This window comes from Mastomys coucha, unplaced genomic scaffold (genome assembly GCF_008632895.1).
Source record: "Mastomys coucha isolate ucsf_1 unplaced genomic scaffold, UCSF_Mcou_1 pScaffold21, whole genome shotgun sequence".
Lineage (NCBI taxonomy): Eukaryota > Metazoa > Chordata > Mammalia > Rodentia > Muridae > Mastomys > Mastomys coucha.
This window is the reverse complement of record NW_022196904.1, coordinates 57216370-57242176: the sequence shown is the minus strand read 5'-3', so window position 1 is coordinate 57242176 and position 25807 is coordinate 57216370. Positions and strand designations below refer to the sequence as shown.

Here is a 25807-nt window from a genome sequence, read left to right as displayed (position 1 = left end):
GAAAGAAAGAAAGAAAAAGAAATAAAGAAAATTGGATGAGGATAAAGGGAAGGAAGGAGGAAGAAGGGGGAGAAGAGAAGGAAAGGGAGAGAAGAGAGGTTAGGAGGACGGGAAGGAGGAGGGCAGAGGAAACCAGAAACCAATTAATGAAGGCTTGCACACAAAACTAAAGAGAAAGTTGTGAAGCTGCAGGTCCTGCCTACCTCTTTTCTCACACCCTTAGAGTCTCACCCCTTTGTAAGGACCAGGTTGCTGAATTAAATCTAGCTAGAACGATTTTCATCAATGTATGGCAAATGAATCTGTTTCCCATTTTAACATCGACTTATTCAAAATCTTTCCCCTTGCCAGACAGTGGTGGTCTACGCCTTTAATCCCAGCACTTGGGAGGCAGAGGCAGGTGGATCTCCAAGTTTGAGGCCAGCCTGGTCTACAGAGTGAGATCCAGGACAGCAAAGGCTACACAGAGAAACCCTGTCTTGAAAAAAACAACACAACACAACACAAAACAAAAACCCAACCTTTCCCCTTTAAAGAGATTTACTTGCACGACAAAACAAGTTCATTTAATAAAAAAATATCAAGGAAATGATTGATTCTTGTGGTTTCACAAGAAACAAGGAGTGACACAGACATTCAGCGTGCCGTGGACTCCAGGGGTATTCCTAGAGTGCTCAGGGGTGTTTCAGAAGTTCCTGGGCAGAGTGTACACTGCCTTCCAGATGGAGAGAGGCTCAGTGTCTGGGAGATGTGAGGCTGCTTGCCCAGAGTGCTGGCAGCTGGTTGTTACCTTGTCTGCTCCACACTCAGTGCCATCTAGGGGAGGGTCCAGCTTGGTCTTGCAGGATGCGTCTCCCTCTACCAGGCACCACAGCCCAGCACACATCAGATGCTGTAGGGTAAGAGAAGCCACCATGAGTGCCTCCAGAACACTCCCAGATGCAGATCCTAGCTGGGGTCAGAGCTATGGAGAAATCACCGCTCAGATTTGGGACTTGAAACACATGGAGAGAAGAGAACTCTAAAATGATCACTGGCTTATTCAGCTCAGTGGAATTCTTGCATTTAACTCCTAGAAAGGCTTGTCTCTCCCGGACTGAGTTCAGGAGTTCCAAACTCAGGGGATTCTTGGAGGTACTTCCCAGGAGTGGTCAGTAAATAGATCCCTTCCATTGAGTGCCTGGGGTGGTGAAGCAGATACCCATGGGCTGACAAAGAATACAAGAAAGAGGCTTAGCCCAACTTCACCAGACGCAGCGTCACAGCCAGGGTCCCACATGACTGAGATGGTAGGTTAAGCAGATATCATAGTGGCCAGTTATAGGAAGCCAAAAAAGCAGAGGCAGCCTTCTAGTCTCCTGGCCTGGCTTTTGCCTCTGCTGAGCTGGGCATAAATTATTACAGTATTTTACCTAGAAAAACTTGGAACGCCCATGTATAGAGAACTAAAGCAATTCTACTAAAACAGGAATAGGCATTGGAAAAGACAGACTCCCAACTGTATTAATGAGACATTTGGACATTGACAAAGTGTTCAGAATGAGACAAATTATCAAAATTACTAAGGCAGGCATGGCTGTTCTTCTTCCCCAGAGGACTTGTGAGCAGACAGGACCCTCAACCATAAGAGATGGGGGCTGGCTGACCCTGTTCCATTGGGAGAGGGATTCTGGGCTATGTTCTACACGTGGCGTGGCGTAGGGATCCTAGTGGGACAGTCTGTTGCCCAAGGCTGTTGATGAGTTACACCCATCCATGTACCTTTCTACACTTTCCCCCTGTAGATGGCCTCTCACAGTATTTCCTGGGATTGCTTCCCACATAAACTACTTGCACCCAAATCCTCACCATGATCATGGCCTGAAAATTGGAAACAGATGTTCCTACAGCGCTTTTAAAGACACAGTGCTTCCAGAATGCCAAACTCAATTCAGGATAAGAAGCTTGAGTGGGAATGGGAAGACCTGACCCCTCCCTGTGTGGCCAGCGGGTAACTGTGCCCTTCAGGCAACATGAGGAACAGACCCCCGCAGCACAGCAGAGTGAGGTGGCAGTGAGTTTTGCAAAGAGTGTGCTGTGCTCAATTTAGAAGGCTGCTGTTTCAAGCAGTCTCAAACATCTGCACTGAGCAGATGTGCAACTATGATGTCTGAAGGAAAGTAATGTGTGGAGATTGGAGGGACAAAAATAAAGTTGAAAGGAAGGAAAACAGTGGCGGAGGGGGCTCTTACAACAAGCGAAGGAAAGCTTGCAACTCCTCGCTTCTCAAGTACATGGGAGCTGGTCTGAGCCTTTGAGCGAGTCAGTGACTGAAGCTGAACACTGCACACGTGGGTCCTGGGAGAGCTCACCCATCCCCATTACTGTGTACCTCTCATGGAATGGTAAAAAAAACGAGAACCCGAACAGCTGCTCCCATAAAGATGACAGCACCTCATTAAAAGCCTGATCCCTCGAACTCTCACCTAAGAGTCCCTCCAGAGTGTTGCAGCGATGTTCAAACACGTGGTCATGACACAAGGCAGACCCAGGAGCTCAATTGGGGGCCAGGAAAGTTTAGGATTAGGAGAGAGAGAAAGGAGGTGGGGCAAACTGTTTATCGTGCAGTTTATGGACAGGGCCTTCTCACGAAACTTCCCTAATTATCAAAGTCAAAGAGTAAGAGGTTAGGCAGAGCCTTCTTAAATAGTACCAACAACAAAGGAGGCGAAAAATAGAAATGAATTACCTCATTAAAATGAAGAGCTCGTGTTTATTAAAAGGCAAGTGTAAGAATATCAGTGAAAGTGTTTGCAATAGATGAGGGGGAGGTTCCTGCAGTAAAGGTAACCAACAAATTATATCTAGCATATTTTTTTTTTAAAAAAAAGAGAACAAAAAACCCAAAACTATTACAAATCAAATAAGAAAAAAGAACTAGCTGGGCAGTGGTGGCATACGCCTTTAATCCCAGCACTTGGGAGGCAGAGACAGGCAGATTTCTGTAGGCCAGCCTGGTCTACAGACTGAGTTCAAGGATAGCCAGGGCTACACAAAGAAACCCCGTCTCAAAAAACAAAACAAAACAAAACAAAACAAAACAAACAAAAAAGAACTAGTGGAAAAATGGGCAGAAGACCTGAGCATTTCATGATATTTAAATGGCAATTAAGCATATGAAAATATGTCCAAACCTATTCACCAAAGAAAAAGGCAAATTAAGACCTTGTTTAGATACTTGTACCTAGACTGGAAAAAAATGGAGAATTTCAAACATCGACAAGGATACAGCCACCAGGAACTGTTGTTTACTGATATTAACATTCAGACTTTTTGAACAACTTTGGAAAATTATTCATCAATATTTCTTACAGGCATTGTACACTGTCATATCTATAATTTCACTCCCAAGAAGAGACTGAAAAGAAATCTGAATATATGTTCTGTGAAGATGTCAGGAATGTTCATTTTCAATACAACTTGTGTTATCATGGAGGTCAGAACAAGCCAAATGCTTTGGCATCCGAGCAGACAGACCATGGTTACAACAGCACAATACAGTGGGATTTCGTTTGCATATACTGCAACTATTAGCATTCTGTCTAAACTCTACCCCAAAGTTACCTGGCAACAGCCAGGTAGGCCTGACCCACTATAAAAGGGGCTACAAGCACAGGCAGTGCTTGGGAATCAGATGGGTGGTTTGGGTTTTTAAAAGGGAGAGTCGGCACAAAGGAGGTTGTAGAATGTCAGCAGTAGCCCCATGTGTGGCCACCCCAGTGCTTCTCCAGGATGGTCTCTCAAGCATGCTCAGTTAAATTTGGTATTGTTTTCAACACTTTCATCACTCTCTGCCTTGTCTTCTTCATCAAGGACTTTCAGGTACCTGTTAGCTAAAATCTGTGGCAATATGGATTCTGCAAGAACCTACTCCACTGCTGGCTCCTCAGCAGTATTTGATAGCCTGTGCTTTCTCTTTTCCTTCCCCCTGGCATGTCTGGAGGAGTCTATGACCGAGCTGTTAACAGTTCTGCAATCTGAGTGTTACCATCATCCTCCGACTGGTGCTGGGTACCTCATGACTGCACTGACATGTAGGCAGTGGGTGAAATTGTTGATTTCCACATTCATCTTTGCAGATGACCATGCCCTCCATTTTTCCTTGTCTCTGACTTACTTTTAATCCACAGAATGCAGCACAAACAGCAGGATGTGACAGCATGATTATCTCACACAACACTCTGGTCTCCATAAAGGCTCCCTGAATTGATTTCTAGGCTTTTCTTCTTTGGTCAAACTAGCTGACATGTTAGAAAAGACCATGCTACCATGAACCGAGCTCAACTTAACAAAGTAGACAGCATGAAACTTCAGCCTGTGCTCCAACAACCTACAAGGAACAGTGGCTTTCCAACAACTCCTCAATGAGCCAGGGAGTCCAGTAACAAACATGTCCCCAGCTGACTTCAAATGAGACTGTAGGCCAGACCTATGCCCGCCCCACAATCTTGTAAAATCGCCGAGATGTAGAAGGCCTGGCCGAGCCATGTATTTATCCTTAACCCTCAGAGCCTGAATGATAATAGAATTGTTTTGTTTTAAGTGACCATATTTTGTGGTAATTTGTTAAGAAACAATAGGGAACTAACACAGATACACTTTTTAGTACTTTTCCAAACATTGAAGACAAGAGATATTTTTGTAAGTGTCTAGAGAATAAAAACATGGAAGATTAATTGTATATGCAATGTGTAATAGAGGAGATCACTGGAAAGAGTCCCAAACTTCTACAAAAGAAATGCTAACAGAAAAGCAAGGAAATTCAGAAAAAGAAAACAAAAACAAAAACAAAAAAACGAAACAGAAAAACATAACCTATGCCAAGAATCATCTGACATAGAAACAAATGAGCTAACCTTGTTTCCTAAGATAAATTCTTCATATTAGATCACAATTAAACCTCTGCTATGTACCATGTAACAATCATTTGATGTGACTCAGAAGCCAAAATAAAGGCAAAGGAGAACAACAATTCTAATTCAGTCAACCTTGAACCCAGAACCTGAAACATAAAATAATATAAGGATATATGACCCTTGATGGTCATCCAGTATCTATGCCCCAAATAGTACATAGTATTAATTCTCATTAAACAAAATTGACTTGGGATATAAGGGTAAGCAACAAAAAAGAAGTTAGTATAATAATTTAATGGGCTTTCTCAGGCCATGATAAATACAACACTCATGTAATAATTAATACAAGAGATGTAAATAACATAACAGAATTGATAAGAGTTCCAGTTATTAAAACAAATATGTCAAGACACATCTTTTTAAAAGACTTATTCATTTATTTTATGTATATGAATACATGGTAGCTGTCTTCAGAGATACCAGAAGAGGGCATCAGATTTCATTACAGATAGTTGTGAGCCATGTGGTTTCTGGGAATTGAACTCAGGACTTCTGGAAGAACAATCAGTTCTCTTAACTGCTGAGCCATCTCTCCAGGCTGTCAAGACACATCTTTAATGGTCATGGAATATCCATAAAATGTAGCCCCAATAAGGTTCAAGGTTCACTTTGGCTACAGAGTGAGTTCAAGGCCAGCCTGGGCAATTTAAGAAGACTGTGTCTTGTAAAGTAAAAGGGACCATGCATAGAACCCTCTCTTGGTATATGCAGAACTCTGCTTCAGTGGTAGCTACCATGAACATGATCACTGCCACCAAGATAATCAAAACAGGAAGATCTCTGTGAGTTCAGCCTCATCTACATAGCAAGTTCTAGGCCAGCCAAGACTGCATTCTGAGACCCTGTCTCAAACAATAACGTGGTGAGTGACTGAGGCTGACCCTGATTCTGACCTCTGGCCTCACACACATACACAAACATGGTGTAATGGTTAATTCTGATTATCAATGTCACATGATTTAGAATCACCTGAGAGGCAAGCCTCTGGAAATACCTGTGAGGGATTATCTAGACTAGGTTGGCTTCTTCTGTACTCATGAGAAGCCATCATCCTTGCTAGGAGTTCAGGTAGGCAGTGCCCATCTTGAGTTTGAGTACTGCACTGTATAAAAGAGTAGAAAGCTACCTGAGAACAGGGACTTCCTTGCTTTAAATCCTGACTGGATGCAGTGTCACCAGGCAGCTCACACAGCTGTCACCAGGCTTGCCATGATAGCCAATTCCCTCCAACTGTTAGGTGAACTGAATACGTCCCCCTTAAGTTGTTTATCACCAGGCATTCTATCGCCAGACTAATTACCGCTTAATTAATTAATCAATCCAATCAATCCCCTTATTAATTATTCCAAACTAATTAATTTCCTCTCATTTCTCTCCCTGTTCCTCCCCTCTCTCTGACTACAGACTGAGTGATGGAGGAGAGCTAGAAAGGCCCCATGGGCATCCTAATGGGTTCTTGGCACTGTTTTCCTCACAGGTATTTCTATTTAACATCCAAGGAACAGCTAATACCAATATACTTAAAGTATTTAAGAACATGTGAAGGGAAGGCACTTTTTCCTCTATTTTTTTTAAATACTAGCTAATCTAACTGCAATGTTTGGGGTAATGTAATTGACCCCAAACAGAATAAGCATAAGAAAAAATACATACGGAACTTATTTGTGAATAATTGTTACCAAGACTCAAAATAAAATTTGCTAGCACATTAGAATGAATTATACCAAGACCAAATAAAATTCCGTCTAGAATATGAAGAGTTAAGTGTTCGAATATATGCTAATAAATTCACCATCTTACTACCCCAAAAGTGAGATGCTGTGGCTGGAAAGATGGCTCAGAGGTTAGGAGCACTGGGTGCTCTTGAAGAGGAGCAGGGTTTGGTTCCTAGAACTCACAAGACAGCTCATTACAGATTGTAACTCCAGTTCCATGGGATCTGATACCTTCTTTTGGTATCTGTGGGCACCAGGCATGAACTTGCTCCATGTGACGACATACATGCAGGCAAAACACTCGTGCTCATGAAAAGATATTTTTAAAAATAAGAAGTGGTTTGTTCTCCCCATGGATAATGAAAAGGCATTTAATAAAATTCAATTGTGATTCTTGTTAAATGCTTAATAAAATTTAAAACAATGTATACTTTTTAAACTTGATAAATACCCATGGAATATTAGAAGCATTTGCCTCAAAGCTAAGAAGAAAACGATAGCCAATTGATTTTTTTAGATCAGAGAAGAAATTAGTGGATGGGCATAGGGAATCCTGTAACTAGAAAATGAAACTATTCAACCAGAATATGTACAGTATCCAGACAGTTCATTTAGGAAGATGGCTGTACCTTTTAAGACATATCAGTTCAGTGATATAATGGAAGAAAAGACTTCATTCAAGAAAAGAACAGGACAATTTTGTAGAAGTAAATTTTACTTCTACAAAAGTAAATATGTAGAAGAAGAAATATGTAAGATTTATACAAAGGCAAATTACAAGTTCTCCCAAGGGTGGGCCAGAAGACCTCTAGAAATCATGTAAGAGAACATGATGTTACTGTAGGATGATTCAGAGTTAGGTACAAGAACATACTTTCCACTAAGTTAATTACAAAAGAATCCAGTTGAATTTAACACAATCACACAAGTTTGAACTAAAAGAGGATATTCTGAAGACCACATGGGAAAACAAACAAGGGATAATTCACCAGGAAAACTGTAGAGAAGCACATGTTCAGTGTATTACAATATTTTATAAAGCTGTGGCCATGTAAACATTAAGTGCATGATGTGATTAGTGAAACTGACTGAGAAATCCAGAAATAAAGAATAAGACATGGGGTCTGGAGAGGGAGCTTTGTGGTTAAGAGCACTTCCTATTCTTGCACAGGACCTGGGTTGGATTCCCAGCTCCCACAATATGGTTACTCCAGTTCCAGGGATCCAACACCCTCTTTTGGCTTCCACAGGCACCTGCACTCATGCACACACACATACACACACATGTTCAAGCACACACACATAAAATTGTGTTCTATTAAGGAATTTAACATAAAAGGAAATTCATAAATGTAAAGGAAGAAGCCACAGAAATACATTTATTTATAGTTTAGCAGTGAAAAGACCATTTTGGGGATGGAACAAATCCCCTGATTTTTAGAAAAGAGATGTTTTACTTCACACATATGTGCATAAAACAGCAAAAAACTATACTGAGCTGAATCAAAGGAAAGGCCGAAGGACTTTTATATCAGCTAAAGGTTTGTTTTCTGTTACTGGTAAAGTTTCTAAAAAAAACCATTTAAAAAAATCTCAGTGACACAATGTAATAAAATTTAAAAACGAACAAACATAAAACCAGTCCACAGAAAAGAGAAAGCACTAGGCTTCACATATCCAATATGTGGATACACACTCAAGCTCATCAATATAAGAAATTCAGTTTCACTCGCAATGGACTTATTTTCGAGACAGTCAAGTTGGGCAAAGGTAAGGAAGATGGCTGACAGGGCTGGAGAGATTGTTTAGTGGTTAAGGGCACTGGCTTCTCTTCCAGAAGACCCAGGTTCGATTCCAAGCACCCCCATGGCACCTCGCGATTGTCTCTAACTCCAGTTTCAGGGGATCCAGTACCCTCAGAGAGACAGACACGCAGGCAAAACACCGATGCACATGAAACAAAAATAAATAAAGAGGTAAAAGATATATTAAGAAACAAGATGAGGTCAAGGTGCAGGGAGGGAGGCGCTCTCCTGAACCACTTATGAAAGTGTGCTACTTAAGCCTTTTTGGAAATGAGACACACACACTCTATCACCGATGTGTGTTCTTGGTGTTATGTAAAATTCAAAGGTAGGTAAACAGCTTGAGGGGCCACAGTGTACCATGATGGTTACAACAGTGGTCACAATGGTGGTCACTTTAAGGGGGAGTGAATAGAAACGAGTAACCAGAGCCATTCTGGATGACCCTCCATGGCTTGCTTCCTGATGTGCTCGCCACACTTGTGCACATAGTGAAAAACCAATGTGACTGCACACTTACAGTCCGTGCACTTTAATGTGTGTCTTCTGTTGGGTTCTAGGTAAATAAAACTACCGAATTTACGTGTGTGAAATGACCTCTGACCCACTTCATGGCATGTATCCTGTGGATCTGGTTCTCAGTTGGGAGCAGCTGAGTATCCCAAAGAACATTTGGTGGTATCTGAAGACATGACTTTTAGTTGTCACAGCTTAGTCAGGAGTGGTCACTGTGCCTCCAGCAGGGTGAATGCATGCCAAGGATTCTGCTAAACTCCTAAGTGTACAAACTCATCTCCCAGCAACAAAGAATTATCTAACTCAGCATATCAGGCGTGCCTAGGCTGGGAAACCCTGAAACAGACAAGCTCTGAATGCAAAGTTAAAATGAAGAAGGTGGCAGTATTGTCATCTGCCATAGTAACCCCCCCTCAGGTCATCCTTGCAGTAATGAATAATCTCATGAGAAAGGCACAATTCATGAACGAACTGGCTAGTTAGTATTCTGCAAAAGCATGGTAGTTGGGAACAATGAGGACTGACTGAGGAACTTCCACAGATGAGCAGTGATGTGGGAGACAGAAGAGTGAATGCCAATCAGGATCCGGTTGGGACTGTGGGGTGGAGAAAAGGCAGTGAGAAGGGAAATGGGCAGAATCTGAGTGTCTCTTGGACCGCAGCAAGGTGATTCCCTGTTTATAACAAGAATGTATTTAAGTGTTGTGGATCAAACACAGGGGCAGAAGCATGCGACACAGGACTCTCCCTCTGAACCATTCCTCCAGCCCTTTCAGTTTCTAATTTCTACAAAACTATATGCATGGTTTCACACATGTATCCTTTGTATAATGTACAAAGCAGGTTAAACATATCTATTTCCCCACATATTATCACTTCTTTGAAAATTTCTTGGTTTTAATAGTTGTTCTAGGATTATGGAATGTATTAATGTGTGGGAAATTGGTGAATGAAATTTACTATTTTTACAGCACTTTCCTGGGATCTAAAATTGTCTCACAATAAGTTAATATGTAACACAATCTATGGTAAGTTTATACAGAGCAACTCCATTCACAACAGACTTGGACAACTCTAAGACACTGTCAAGAGAAAAAAGTTCAAAGGCCGCACAAATATAGGAGTGTGCTAATGTTTAAATGGAAAAGTGTGTGTGTGTGTGTGAGTGTGTGTGTATAGTCATGTTTCAGCTCTTGTACTTTGTGCATATTTTGCTCATTTAGGAAACATTAAAATAAATCTGAAAAATCACACTGAAAGCCAAGTATCTGGGATACTCTGAAATATCTGCTAAGGGCCCATGAGTTAAAGGCTTTGTCCCTCCCAGCTTGGCACTGTTGGAAACTGATAGGCCTTTTGAGAGATAAGGATGGGGGGCATCCAGTTATTGGAGTAGTAGTCTTGAAGAAGACCCCAGTCATTTCCGCTCCATTTCCTGGTCACCACGAGGTGAACAACATTGTTTTATTGTGTTCTGACTGCCAAGATTGCTACCTCACCAGATTAACAAAAGCATCAGACCAGGAAGGGATGATTCAGAAACCATGAAGCAAAATATACCTTGTCTTTTTCTAAGTTGATTATCTCTGGTATTTTGTTATAGTAACAGAAAGCTGACAAATATACTCTTTGTTATAATTGTTTAGTAGCCACCATGCACCATTACTAACTACTAGCAACTATACCCTCCTAAGTTACCTTTATACCCAGAGATGGATGCATCTCTCAGTCATCACCAGAGAAGCTTGTCTTTGTGGTAGATGGCTCTGAACACATACTGGTCAACATGTGAAGACTCAGACTATGGGATAGTCAGCTCTACATGAGATGTCCATGTCACAACCCTTCTGCATAAGACTTGGGAAAGAGTCAGAGGTAGTGGATGCCTGCGGACAAATAGTATTTGCTGAACAGGACAGGACAATTACACATATGAACTCACAATGTCTGTAGATGTATGCACAAGACTTGCATAGGATTAAGCCAAGTGAAACTCCCTGCAGAGACGGGAGAGAAACCCCAGCTTTAGATGATGAACTACAGGCAGTTGATGGCTACTGGGGAGGATGTTTCTGTTTGTTCAGGGATATTGCCTGGGGAGGGGGGATGGATACCCATGCTCATACTGGCTGGACTAAGTAGACTTTTAAAATGGAGCACATAAAACAGTCATGGTGACACATGCCTTTAATCCCAACACTCAGAAGGCAGAGGCAAGGGATCTCTGTGGCTTTCAGGAGAGCAGGGTCTATGTAGAGTTCCAGGATAGAACACAGATACATAGAAGACTCTGTAACAAACAAACAAACAAACAAATGAACAAACAAATAACACTTGAAATTGGGAGAGAAAAGTTGGGGGATGGTGATATGGAAGGAATTGGAGAGGAAAGAGTGGGGTAGACTTGATCAAATCATATACTAAGCATATGTGAAAATATAAATAAAATAAAAATAAAAGTGATCAAATGTTAAAATGCTTCTGACTTTTCCTGAGCAAATTCTTTTATTTCCTCCTCAAGGGCACTGCCTCTTGAAGAACTTTTCCTTCCCCATCTAGCTAACCCTGGTCATGTCCATGTTCGCCACAGCTTATAAATCTAACACTCAGACGCCACATAAACCTTTCAAACTCCCTACAGGACCCAGATAAACTCACGTCCATGTCATAGGACAGCTGTAGTCTCTACCTGAACTCCTACACTGCTCCTCTCCTCTGTACCTTCATGTGCCATGCTCTTACACCACATAGGACTCTGTTCCTGGGCAGGGGTGGCTGTATTTTCCTCAAGGGTCCTACACCCCTTCTCAGGGCTCATCTCCCAAGAGCTGCTCTTACTAGAGATACAGAGTGGACAGTGAACATGGCATCCTGCCTGCCTCTGGAGAGCTCAGTCCAGGACTGGCATAAATGATATCAATAGGTATGGTAATGCTCTGCTCATTCAAGGTCAAATGCAAGGAGCTCAGGCATTGTGGAGGAGGAGCCACTCAAACCAATCAGGAACTGGGGACCCAGACTCCTCCAATGATCCCTTCCTCCTATCCCAACCAGGAAGCCTCCTCCTCACCTCCCACACAGAGGCATGCCAGCTGGTGAACAAATGGATAAATATCCTTCTAAGTCCAGTAATGCCTGCCTTTGAGGTGAAGGGAGAACCAACAAACTGTAAGCATTTACCTGTTTACCAAGTCTAGGTATTACACACTTTACCAACACTGTGAGGCAGACTATTACTATCCCATGGTCCAGACAAAGAAACAATTAAATCACCGATGCATACTACAAATCCTGTACTGAGCCCCAGGCCCATGGTGCCTGTCCATGGGTTGCATGAGGTCTCCATCAGTTCCCAGTTTCCCCTTTCCATTTCTTCCCAAGAAATAAGTCTACCAGGCAGACAAGGGCATTCAATATCTTGTTCATCCCAGGTCTGCCTGCCAGACCCCATAGAGGTGGGAGATCCCTTATCCAAAATGCTTGAGATCAGAAGTGTTTCAAAGTGTGGATTTTTTTCAAATGGTGTGGGGGGGGGGGAGGTATCTGTAGAGATTGTACTTGTTGGACATTCCTAATCCAGAGACCTGTATCACAAATGCTCCAAATTTGGAATTTGGTATGGTATGGGTGCCAAAAAAGGGTTAAGAATGCCTAAGCTTTGTGTCAAGTGCTGCTGAGCAGTATGCTCTCTGGCTCTGATGCTCCTGGATAGTCAAGGGCATACTGGGGGTGGGCAGAGCAGGGGTGACCCTAAGGCTCCATCAGATCCTGGGAGTCGTTCTTGAATAGCAGCAGAAAGTTCCTAAAATCAACAAGGAGATGAAAGGGCTTCTGCTTCTCAGATTTAGTCGGTGCCACCTCGAGGGCCATGTTTAAAGTCTGGTAATAGGTACATCCCGGTTGTTTCCCTGCCTGGAAAACCCAGACAGCACCACACTCTGTTCTTGGCCCTATGAAAGAAAATACAAGGTAGGCTTTAAGGACCCCTTGATCCTGTCCCAAGCTGTTACCACTTTTCTCCAACTGGTGGTGGTCCTTCCTAGGATTGAGCATATTTGACTGTGACTCACCTTTTGCCCCTTTCCTCACTGGGCACCCACTATGAGCTGAGAAGCAGCTAGTGAGTCCAGAGGGGATGGTTATGTAAGCTCCTTTTTAAAAAAGTGTTGCTGATAACACAAGCCAAAGGCAGATAACATGCCAAGAGCCGGATGAAACAGTAACTGGTCCAAATTTCCCACAAATACTACTGCAGTTTGAAGTCTGAGTCCAGCACACCAGCACCACACCTGGAATGTTTCCTGGATCCCGGGTGTGGTCTCTCCTTCCGTGTTCTCGAGGGTGGTGGAGACCCTTACCTGGCTGGGACTGAGTGCTTCAGGGTGAGGATGGGGGCACTCGGCTGGCAAAGGGACAAGGAATGAAAGATAACACACAACTTGTATCGTCTAGAGAGTTCTCTGAGAAGGCTGTCTACTGTAAGCTTTCAAAACACTTCTGGAAAATCCAGGCTGACTTCCACCAAAGTCCAGCAGCTTTGGGAGGCTGCAGATGCTGGAGCTGAGCCCCAACTGAGACAGGCAAGGCAGCTTGCAGCTGGGTGTCTAGTTCCACATTCGGCTGCACAAGCCTGTCTGAGGGGGGCGGGGCTACGCAGGCTCCTAGACTCGGCCAGCCTCCTGCTCTGGCCAGGTCCACTGGCACTGATGGGACAGATTTTATGTAGACCAGTAGTTTCCAACCTAGTCTGACTGTAAGAATCCTGGAGTCTCAGAGCTACAGAAAGAGACAGAGACCCGAAATGCATGTCTGTCTCTCTGAGAACGGGTAAGACAAGATTTGTAGCAGGACACCGTTGCTTCTGCCAGTCTGTGGAGGGGGCCCTGAGGTGGCTCCTGGATGAGATATGATTGGCATCAGAGAAATGGAACCATGTTCTCTTGTGGGATTTGAATACCTGAGCTTCCTGGATACATAGAGATCCTGCTGAGACTCCAGGAGTCTCTCAGCAGGACACAAAGAGGCTTTCCAGAGTGGGGGCAGGGAGTTTGTGGAGGCATGTACTAGGTGAGAGGCTATCTTTGAGGGTTCCAACATTTCAGGGTGCCAGGAGACATGGCAAGGACACAGAGATGCAAGAGAAAAGGACAATACGGCTGCCTGTCCTGCTGGATCCAAGAAACAATGTAACAGAAAAACAGCCAGCAACGTTTACTGATATATGCCACGTGACATGACATGCTAAAAGTTAGGTCATCTCTCATTGAACTTCTAAAACAACCTGATGATGGGTCAATAGGATTTGGTCTCATTTTTTTCAGGTTAGCAGACCAAGGCAAAGAAAGACTATGACTGTTGGATGTAGACAGGTGGAGGCAGGCAGCCTGATTAAGGAGACTCTTTTATCACTGTGTGAAGCGTACCAAGGGCTATGCGCGTACCATGGTAAAGAGGCAGGGAGGGAGGAATATTAGTAGAAGACAGGGTCCTCTCACCAGTGGCTGCACCAGACACTCTTGCCATCCTGAAACAGTTGGCTCACAGCTTTGACACTCAACACTCATCAGCATAAAACAAATATCACAGTCTTTTGTGCATACTCTAACGTGTGGGCACACCCATGTTAACGGCAACTGTGGCATGTGCAATTCCTTCTGAGAGCCTTTCCTTTCTTTGGACCTGTGGCCATCACATGCAGGCTCTGGGGCAGTGAAGACACATGGTGATGCTGAGAGGCATCTGACACATGGGCATGAGTGGCCATCACGCGGCATCTCTCGGCTAAGACCCTCAGGTGCTGGACTGAGGCATGCATCAATTCCCTCTGGACTGCTAAGGAAGGTTGGGGGCGTTTGTGAGGCAATGACCCTGGTCAGGATGTTGTTCTGTGTGTCCCCACCCACTGGCCCTGGTTCCAGTAGCGATGTACACTTGAGCTTCCAGCTGACAGTGTCTACAGTTCACATGCCACCCTCTGCCTCACCTGGCAGAGCGTTCGAGCTCTGACAGCTTTAAAGCCTTGCTGAGGAGTGATTTCGCTGATGGGGGACAGGAGGGACTTGTAATCATAAAGAAGATTGATTGTGCTAATTGCATAAAGTTCATTTCCCCTTTCTAATAAATATTTACCCTCTGGTGTTTATAACTTTTATGTTTGGACTTTCTTGAAATGCTTTATTGAATTAAAAACATCACATTACCATTGGCTAAGAGAAGAGACAGTTCTACTTGCCAGTAACTTCTACAACAAATGCCAGCTATTGATGCCAATTTTTTTTTTTGTAGTTCATATTTCCATAGACAGCCCTGAGCCTTACAATACCAGCATTCTGCAGACAGACACAAAAGATTTCAGCAGCAATGGTATGCGGGCCTCCAGAACCCCACAAGCAAAACTGGGACCGTGGTTTCATTGGTCTTGGTTCTGAAGTATGCAAACGTTCAGGAAAGCAGAAACCTGGTTACTAGTGGAAGTGTAGGTAGCTCCTAACCCAGATTGCAGCGATGTTTTCCCCATGAGTAAGAGCGTGCCTCTTAACTTCTATGGCCTTAAAACAGCTATGTGCTGTGGGTGCCAGGACAAGAACATACAAGGAAGTCTAGTTGCAAGGAGTTCAACCAAAAAAGAAAGAGAATTCAGGGCAGCTGGGGCTTCCTACAGTGGTCAGAGCCAGCCTTCTTGCCCCACTCCCAGGCTCTGAACATTTAGCGGCAGAGTTATGTTTGTCAAAGCCCAATAATGTGAGGCTTGTAGGACAAGCAGGGAGACAATGAGGTTTTCGAAGTACAAAAAGGTATTTCCCTGTAAGTAACATGAATGTTTCTGGTTTTTAAAATGTTTAAATTACATCATGCAGGTGAACGCACACACACATGTGTGTTGCAGTATTTGGTCGTTCAGGTGCCATTTTGTATGTATGAAGGTCAGAGAAGAAGTTGATAGAGTTAGTTTACCCACATAGGTCCTGGGGATTGAACTCAGGCCATCAGGCTTGGAATGGCCCTGGCCTGTAATACGACGTATTGATAGACACCCAGAATGACAAGGGTTGGCCGGAGAGTGTAATACTTGCTATGACGTTGAAGATGTGGGGAGTACAAATGGTACTTTGTGATTTCAGCCATGGCTGTTAGACAGAATAAAGGTATCTGCGATTTCTAATCTCAGGATTGCCATGGGAACTGCAAAGACAGCTGGGGCCTACTGCCAGCCATCATCTGTGAGGGGATATTCGCTTCAGTGAGAAGCTGGAGGGAAGAGCTGCAGTCACTTTCCCAGCCTCTTTCACAAAAATCTAGTGAAGCCATCCAAGGGCTTTAGTTCAGGATAATCATGGGGGCAGCGGGTGGGAAACGCCATTTCCTGAGTCAGGGAGGCTGTGCCTGCCTGCCACCTTCAGTCAAGACACACTCTAGGCTCAACTTGCAGAAGAACTCATTTACATATTTAGCATTTATATATTTGCTTGTTTATTTAGTTGTGTATGTGTGTGAGTATGTGTGTGTGTGTGTGTACATGTGTGTGTACATGCACACATGCACATGCATGTGAGCAGAATGGCGCATATTTGGAATTCGAAGGACAACTTGGGAAATCAGTTCTCTCTTTCAACCATGTGGGTCCCAGGGATTGAATTCATGCTGCCTTTCTAGTCAGGGCCTTTAGCCACTGAGCAACCTTGCCAGCCCTTGGCAGGGAAACTCATTCCTCAGAAGGCAAGGCAGAGACTGGAAGAAGGCTCACAGGTGGTAAAGATGCTAGTGTTTGTCTCAAAATGCAATCTCCCTAGTTTCTTGCATTCTTGGTCTTAAGTTCTGTATTCTAAAACCAGAAAGTACCCCGCCCCGCAGCCGCAGTGTCTCGGTTTGATTCCCTGGGACATGTCCAACCCCTCTTCCAGTTTGCTAGTTTTGGTGGTAGGCTTAAAGTTCTCAAAATGTTGGAGACAAAAGACAGACAGACACAATACACACTCTTGTCTCATTAGTGTTCAGGTGGCTTTCCAAGCTTTCCATGATGGCTCTTCACAGGGACTCGGCCCATGGGGCTGTGAACTTCCCCTCAGTTCTTGTCCTGCAGGGAACTCAGGGCCTGGGAATTCAGACAGCATTCTCAGTTCCCACACAGGAATGTGGCTTTTAAGAGAGAGGTTCCTCCAGATTTTTGAAGTTGTAATTTCTGCATGATATTCTCTCTCCTAAAATGCCTGTCTATGAGTGTTTTCTTATGTTTTATGACATCTAGTAGTAAGTAGAATTTTTTTTTTCCTATTACAGGGGACCAAAGTGGTTTGGAGAACATTGGCTATTTCACAGCACGGCTTTAAAAATCTTAAAGTAATCTCCCTCCCTCCCTCTCTCTCTCTCTCTCTCTCTCTCTCTCTCTCTCTCTCTCTCTCTCTCTCTCTGGGTGTGTGGGTGTGGGTGTGTGTGGGTATATGGGTGTAGTTCAGAGCACAATGTTGGAGGTTGGTCCTCACCTCCCACCTAAGTTGAGACAAGCTCTGTCTTGTTTTCACATTTGTGTACACCAGGCTAGCTGGCCCATGAGCTTTGATGGATTTTCCTACACCCACCTCCAACGTCTCCATAACAGCACCAGAATTACAGATATGCTCTTGTGTCTGACTTCTATATGGGTTCTGGAGACCTAGACCCAAAGTTTTTAGGCTTGTACACTGAGCACTTTCCTTACTGAGCCATCTCTCTGGCCCATAGTATAGTTCTTTTTGAATCCAGGAGAGACTATTTGAGATGTAATGACAGCAATCGGTAAGAGTGCTGGTACAGATTGCTGGTACATGGACTGGACAGTTAGTGCTGTCTACACGGAATCAGGTGAGGGTTGTGGGCTGTAGGAAGTCTCACACCTAAATGAATCATGTCTTCAAGGTCTGAGGCATATACATTGCTTTACTTTCTGAATGAGATGGAGGGTCATTTATAATATATATCTAAAATCCATCCTTATATGCTCTTCTAATGAGTTTAATAGCCATAAAAGAAGCAATATATAGTTGCATGCATTTTCCTCTGTTAACTGATTGTTTTGTAACTGATATTGCCAGTCTTCACTAAATCTGGGTTATCTTAAGCACCAGACACACAGTTGTCCCCAACATTACATATACTGCTTCTTTCCTATACATAACTATTATAAAGTTGAACTTAAATAGCATAGCAAGGAGCTGTGGATTAGCAATAACAATTACCAACAAAGTGACCAAAGTTATTTAAAACTGTGTCATTGCTCACTTCTTGGATTTTCTACTTAGCATTTTTGGGCTGTGGTTGACTGTGGTAACTGAAACCCTGGAAAGTAAAGTTGTAGTCAAAGAAAGGCTACTCTATTCCTCCTCATGCATAAAAATCTCAGAGCGCCACACTTCCATTGCTTTCTTTCTGGCCAATGTCTTATGTCACATCCTTGAATGAATTAGTTTCCACTGGAGAGTCTCACTTTCTATTGCTGATAAAAACAAATGACTAGTTTAAAACAACATAGTTGTCTGGTAGTTCTAGAAGTCAGAAGTCTAAAATTGCTCTCACTGAGCACCTGCAAGTCTGGCTCCTTCCTAAAGCTGCAGTGTCCCAGGCTCTTCTGCTGACTATCTAGATGAACCCAAGTCCTGTCTCATGCCCACTCCTGGTGTTACTCCAACCTCCTGATCCTACTGCAGCTTTATTGTCCAGTCACTGTGCATCCTTTTGGATGGCACTTCTGAGCCTATATCAGACCAGCACAGATAATCCAGGACAATGTTCCCATCTGAGGATGATAAAGCACACTTGAGAAGTCTCTTACACTGTGGACAACAGTCAGAGGCTCTGGGATTTTGTACATGAAGGTCTGCCACAAGAACATTCTTGTTCTTTTTGTGAAATGATCAATGTCATTTTAAAGACATGTATAGATGTTTATATAAACCACAAGTTTTACCAACTTAGAGGCTATTTCCGGGGCTCTTAATTCCCTTTTAGAAACAGATTTTCACTCAATATCTTCCTTTTGCTAAAAGGAACACATTATTTCTCAATTTTAGGTCTGTGCTAGGTGAGTGTTTCAGCTTTGGTATGATAGTAAGCCTGTGTGTCACAATTACTTTTGAGAGAGTTTTGCTGGGTATAGAATTTTACATATATATATATGTAAAATGTATATACATGTATATATATATATATACAAAATTCTATATATAGTGTGTGTGTGCACATGTACAAAATCCAGAGATAAGTGTGCCTCTGTGCCCTTCATCCCAAGCCATGGAGTTGTAGACACACCCTGCCACATTTTGCTTTAATGTGTATAATGAAGATCCAAGCACAGGTCCTCAGGCTTGCACGTCAGCACTTTACTGACTGGGTCATCTTCCCAGCCCAAGAATCATGTAAATTGCAAGTTTGATCCTCTCAGATCCTGAAGCTTTGCTGGGTGGGGCTAGAGCAACATTTTAGTGGAAGATTAATATTGCACTGCTCCTGAAACAGAACCTGGTGTGCTCTACCTGATGCCTACAAGAGGCCCTGAGAGGCTCCTTCTAACTTTTAGGATAGTTATTTGCCAAGCCTTGAGGAGTTTCTCTCACACACATGCACTATACTAAGATGAGTAGCCAAGGGGCACCCTCTTCAGGTCTCCAAGATTCTCTGTTGGTCTGTTATGGTTCAAATACAAATCATCTCCCATAGGTTCATATGTCTGAAACCCTGGTCTCCAGATGATAGCACTGCTCTGGGAACTTGTGAAACTCTTGGGATATTTAGTGAAAGTAGGTTATTGCAGGAGGGCCTGGAAGGTTGTACCCACCCCCGATATATAACTAAACAACTCTGCTTACTGACCCACCAGTAGGTAAGGAACCAGCACCCCATGTTTTTCCTACTATGAATGGATGCTCCTGCTAGCATGCTTCCCATCATGATGGACTAGCTCTGAAATAAGGAGCCCAAGTAAACCCCATCTCCCACAGGTTGTTTCTGGGAGGAGGGGCATTTTATCACAGTAATGAGAAAAGTAGTGAATAAAACAGCTCTTCCTTCTGGAGTTGCGCAGACTCTTGGAAGGCTGGCCCTCTGTAAAAACCACTGCAGCTCTCTTCCACTCCTCCTCCCTGTGCGTAGGCCGAGGGTGGGCCAGGTCATAGGTGAGCAGGGCCACAGGGCCCCTCCATCTATTTCAGACCTCTAGGTCATTGAAGGTCTTGGCTGTTTGATGGTCAATGGCTTGAAAGTTCACCATTTTATATGCTTCGTCTTTAATTATTTCAAATGGGAGAGGAAGCAGTCAATTTAAAAACCAGTAAGCAAAGCCGGGCAGTGGTGGCGCATGCCTTTAATCCCAGCACTTGGGAGGCAGAGGCAGGCACATTTCTGAGTCTGAGGCTAGCCTGGTCTACAGAGTGAGTTCCAGGACAGCCAGGACTACACAGAAAAACCCTGTCTTGGGAGGGGGTACGGGGGGGACAAACAAAAACAAACAAACAAACAAAAAACAGTAAGCATCTGGAAACAGAGTTTCCTAGAAGGAGTCTGAAAAGGTTAGGAGAATATAATCTCAAATAGGGTGCTTTGGGGCAGGCTTCACTGTGAAGGTAACATTTAAAACTGAAACACTGAGAAGGTAACATTTGAAAACGCAAACAAAAATGAAAGAATGAATCATTCAGATAACCAGGGAAGGGGCCAGCAGGCTGTGCCTTTGCCATGAGCTTTCTGGTGGGCTCCAGATAGAGCAGGAAGGCCAGGCCAGAATAGAGGAGACCAGCTGGGCCTGGTGAATGGGATGGGGACAGCCAGTACTTTGCTTATGCTCCAGGCAGAAGGAAAGACAGACATAAATGCTGTGGTGCTACTGTTGTCAGAGCACAGACCTCTGAAGCGCGGAGTGGAAGCCTGAGGATGCAGTGACTTAAGAGTCTAGAATCACAGCACCGTTCTGGCGGACATCTGACAAGGGGATGTACTCAGGCTCAGGGCATCGTACCCCGCATTCTCAGCACACAGGGTATCCCAGAGAAACATGGGCCTTCGGTCATGTGTTCCCCAGAAGGAGAAGAGAGTAACTGGGACACTATAGACTGGGTGAACAGTCACTTTCAGCTTGTTTCCAGAGTCCTCTAACAATCACTAAATCACTAGAGGTAGCTGTGGTTAGTGGGCCACCAGTGTCTGCCACTAGGCTACCCTCTCCTCCTCCTACTCACATATAGCTACCATATCTAGTGACAGGCTGGAAGATGCCAATTTAATGTGATCTATTTCCTGATGACTCTATTAAGGAAAAAGCTATCAGGGAGCATGAGCTGCAGCTGCTGGAGGAAGCCATGCAGTGCCTCGACAGAACTTACAAGGGGGCCATCTTCAGGGTATGTGTGGGGATTTTGAGTTTTTCAGGCAGTGTTTCTCAACCTTCCTAATGCCCAGGTCTTTTAATATAGTGCTTCTTGATGTGGTGATTCCCAACAATAAAATTATTTCCCTCCTACTCCATAACTGTGATTTTGCTATTGTTATGAATTGTAATGTTAAGTATCTGATATACAGGGTACTGGCTGGTTTTGTGTGTCAACTTGACACAAGCTGGAGTTATCACAGAGAAAGGAGCCTCCTTTGAGGAAGTGCCTCCATGAGCTCCAGCTGTAAGGCATTTTCTCAATTAGTGATCAAGGGGGGAGGGCCTATTGTGGGTGGTGCCATCCTTGGGCTGGTAGTCCTGGGTTCTATAAGAGAGCAAGCTGAGCAAGCCAGGGGAAGCAAGCCAGTAAGCAGCATCCCTCCATGGCATCTGCATCACTTCCTGCCTCCAAGTTCCTGCCCTGTGTGAGTTCCTGTCCTGACTTCCTTTGGTGATGAACAGCAATGTGTAAGCTGAATAAACCCTTTCCTCCCCAACTTGCTTCTTGGTCATGATGTTTTGTGAAGGAATACAAACCTTGACTATGACATTATCTGATATGTGAAAAAGCCTTTGGCACCCCTCCACAGGGTCACGACCCACAGGTTGAGAACCATTGTTCTAGGAGAAGGTGGCTGTAATGCAGAGCTAATCTTTCCATCTAACTGTCCTCTGTGAAAGAGTGACACTAATGAGCCAAGAGTATCTCAGATGGCCTTTTCCCTGGGGTGGGTCTTTAAATGATGCCAGCCTTCTTTGGCTCCTCCAGTATAGGACACATCCATGCTTCCCCTCCTCTGACTATATATCTCCTTTCCTCACCTGTTAAAGCTGAACTCAAAACCTTTGCCTGGAGTGTTGCAGCAGTTGGGATTTCATGTGACAGTCCAAGGAAAGTGTCCAACCTGGGAAACTGTGAGACCCCAGTACATGTGTGTCCCCCCTTTATCTGTCATCTCACCCTGCAAGGTTGTGCAGTTACTTCACAGGACAGGAAAATGGCAGGAAATGTGGAACCAACTGGCCTCTGTCTAATCCCTGACTCACCTAATCCTATGCTGACTGGAGCAGCTCTGCCTGACTCACTTTATCACCCAGCCCTGGGTCAAACCCTTTGGGGGACAAAGTAACCCCTGTGTCCAGGTCTTTGCGGGTATTCTTTCCTTCTCCACTCCAGTTTTCAGCCTTCTTCTTCATCTGGGCAGGATTTGAAATCTGATAATATCATACCATTTTTTTTTAAAGTGTGACTACATTTCCTTTGTCCTAAAAGTTCCATGCCAAAATACCAGTAGCCCCAAAGCACCCCCTTCGGAGTGATCCATGTACAGGGCTGTGAATGGATAGATGCTTGAAAAAGCATGTGTGGGGTGTTTTCACGGTTTGTTATACGTGGCACACCTGTGCAAGGACCATGAGAATATGTACACATGAACATATCCTCATGCCTGCACATAGACATGGTCACATGCATGTCTATGTCTGAGACATCCATGACCTCCAGAAATGAGACCTGCGGAGAGACTACTGAGCTTGTGCATCTTCCTAAGTCCACCCTTCCCTGGTTGCTTACCTCCATGTTTTTGCAGAAGGTAGCATTAGTGCCAAACAGAATCTGGCACTGCTCGTTGGCACTGTAGTGCATGCCTGGAAGCTTGTGTGGAAGGCGCAGGGCATGCTGGCTCCTGGGGTCAGTGATCAGTAAACATGTACTGACTTTGGATCTGGAAAATCCAAGAAGCAGGTTAGTGTCTAAATGTTCTAGCCCCATCTTTATTCCCACTTTTCAGCCTCTGAGAAGGACGTGCCTTAGATGGATGATTCATGGGACAATGGCCTCAGCCCTGGGCATGGGGGATTATCCTCTTGGTGAGTGAGTTCTTTTACTATATGGCTAGATGTGGGTCTCTTCTCTGAAGGCAACACAGAACTGACCACTTGGTAGAACCCTAGGAACAGCTCTGATGAAGCAAGGGGTCTTAGGAGAGTTTGATAAATTACTTTTTGAAATTAGAATACTCTAAATTGCCTTAGGAAATGGCTTTGAGCAAAAGTTACCATGAACAAAAAGAGTACAAATTCAGGTTATTTTAATTTTAAATAAACTCAAAGTGCTGATTTCTGACAGCATGGAGTCTCTTTGAGGGATTGCTGGGCCAAAGCAAGTATGTCAGATTTGATGGCTTGTCCAACCATACATCTTGCTATCACAGAAGGCAGGCCAGGGGCTCACTTCAAGAACTTCCAGATTTCAACCAGGAAGAGAATGTTCACTTACAGTGGGATATACATTTCCTCAAAAGAGGCTGATAGCAGATAAAATGTGCAATGCTTTTATTTTCTAACCTTAAAGCAAGGCAGATGAAACCAGACACTTGCCAAAACCCTTAAAAGAATGTAATTCATTTATCTATCTATTTATTATCTATCTATCTGTCTTATCATTGGTCTACAGCTGAGGCTAGTCCATAGCTTCCAGGATCAATCAGAAGATATCTGTCCCCAGTGAAAGCAGCTCTATGCACCGGAGCAGAGGTAAGGCATGCCATCTTGTCACTCTGACCCTTTGGGGTAAAATGGTAAAACATCAAATGGCTTACAATATTTTACTATGAGTCAGTAATTACAATACTTAGTGGAAGTAGACTATCTTAAAACAAGTAAGTTCATTTCTAAGCCTATTTCCTAAACAATATCTGCATACACAGGAAACAAGTAGAAGACTGTTTAAAACTACTTTAGCCCACATTCCCTGGGTACTGTCAAAGAGAGCTGGTCTAACTCCACCCTCCAGAGAAAGTCACTGACTCACTTCTATTTCTACCTTATGTGGGTTGTGGATTACCACGGTGACCTAGGGAAGCAATCAGGACCCATAAATTAACATTGTAAACACAGCCGTAAGAAGAGGCGACAGGGACCAACAGGCACCGTGGATACGCTTGCTTTAACATGCGTCGGAAACTAGATCAGAAGCTGTACCACAGAAACCTGAGAATTCAGAAGTGTAGGCATCCTCTAGGAGGAAAGGGCTAGTGAGAAAAGCACAGCCCTCTCCATCAAGTAGGCAAGTGTGCAAACCCATCCGCAGCAAACTCAGTCCCATCAAGGGAGGCAGCAAGCAGCAGGTTCTCCCCACAGTGGTGCCCATTCATGGATACGGATCGGCAGAGAAGATCAAGACAGAGTCACTGGGTTAATATTTCCTTCAACCACTCATTTAATGATCCTGTACCGGACACTCAACGTCGAATCAGCTACAACCTCAGGAAGAGGCCTTTGTCTATCATAGAACACTCTGCATTGAGCATGTCCCACAGATGAGAATTCATCCCACACTGGCTGAGTTGCCCATCTTTGGTTTTTGGAGAACCGTCTGTTGTTGATGTTACAGAATGTGCTCAAAGACTTACTTGAGAAAGTTCTCAAGGTCATCTCGACTACAGGAGGACCAAGAGAGGTCACTGGGATTCCGGCCTTTCACCCACTCTCCTGACATGATGTGCGACCGGCCAGCACAAGATGAGTGGTCATCATCGTGGTTCATTCCCAGGCTATTCAAAGAGAAAGAGGAAGAGTGTGAGATGCCACACCTCACCATGCTTCATTTCTCAGCCCTGGGTCAGGTTTAAAGTACAAAGAGTGACGGAGGTAGGGAGATAATGTTCTCCCACCATAGACCACAGTCAGGAGTTTATATAGAAGATGAGGTGGTTTGACTACAGGATGTATGAAGACTGAGCAAAATGTCATTAATAATCAGTATATGAATGCTGGCCTCTGTCCCTCACAGCGTTCTTTACAGAACTCCAGAGGCTGTCAAATTGAAAACTTCCTCCTTGCTAACCCTGCCTTTAGCACAGCTTCTCCAGAGGCTGGCATCTAGCAAGCACTGGTAAATATTTATCAAGTGGATTACCTTTTTGTTACCACACAATGTTGCCCAAATATCAGATACCTCATCTTTGTGTCAGGTGTGCTCCCAGGATGAGAACCCCCTCTGGTTTGATAATCTCTATCTACCTGGGTGGGTATCACTCTCCCAAATGTTAGGGGTCAAAGGGAAACCTAGGAAATGATTGAATAATCCTGTCCAATGAGAACAATTCGGATATGATCCTATGGTCATTTGGATGTATAAAGTGAGTTCTCTATTTCAATGCAACTCCTCTGTTTTTCTTTTTCTTTTCTCCCTTTAAATAACCTTTTCTGTTTGGTGGGCAACAGAAAGCATTGACTTATCTATAAATACATGGGAAAGCAACTTTCAAATAAAGTTTCACTTAATAGGCTTGTTCCTTCTTGAGGTTTACTTTTTGTGTAATTGAGACACGATCTCATAGTGCTGGCTGGCCTAAAACTCATTCTATAGACCAGTTCTGGCCTTGAACTTACAGAGATCCACCTGCCTCTGCCTCCCAA

The 25807-nt window shown here is 43.8% G+C and overlaps 1 protein-coding gene across 2 annotated transcripts in view; it reads right to left on the bottom strand.

The window, feature by feature from the left end:
• Adamts17 (ADAM metallopeptidase with thrombospondin type 1 motif 17) overlaps nucleotides 1-25807 on the bottom strand; it is a 319009-nt gene that overhangs the window by 114697 nt on the left and 178505 nt on the right. The window contains exons 9-11 of one of the 2 annotated variants that reach the window (XM_031386937.1): nucleotides 24799-24939; nucleotides 22959-23109; nucleotides 791-892 (exon numbers count right to left, since the gene is read on the bottom strand). In XM_031386937.1, the coding sequence (XP_031242797.1) occupies nucleotides 791-892; nucleotides 22959-23109; nucleotides 24799-24939 (394 nt within the window). The remainder of the gene's footprint in view (nucleotides 1-790; nucleotides 893-22958; nucleotides 23110-24798; nucleotides 24940-25807) is intronic. The other variant, XM_031386938.1, reaches the window with a different exon arrangement.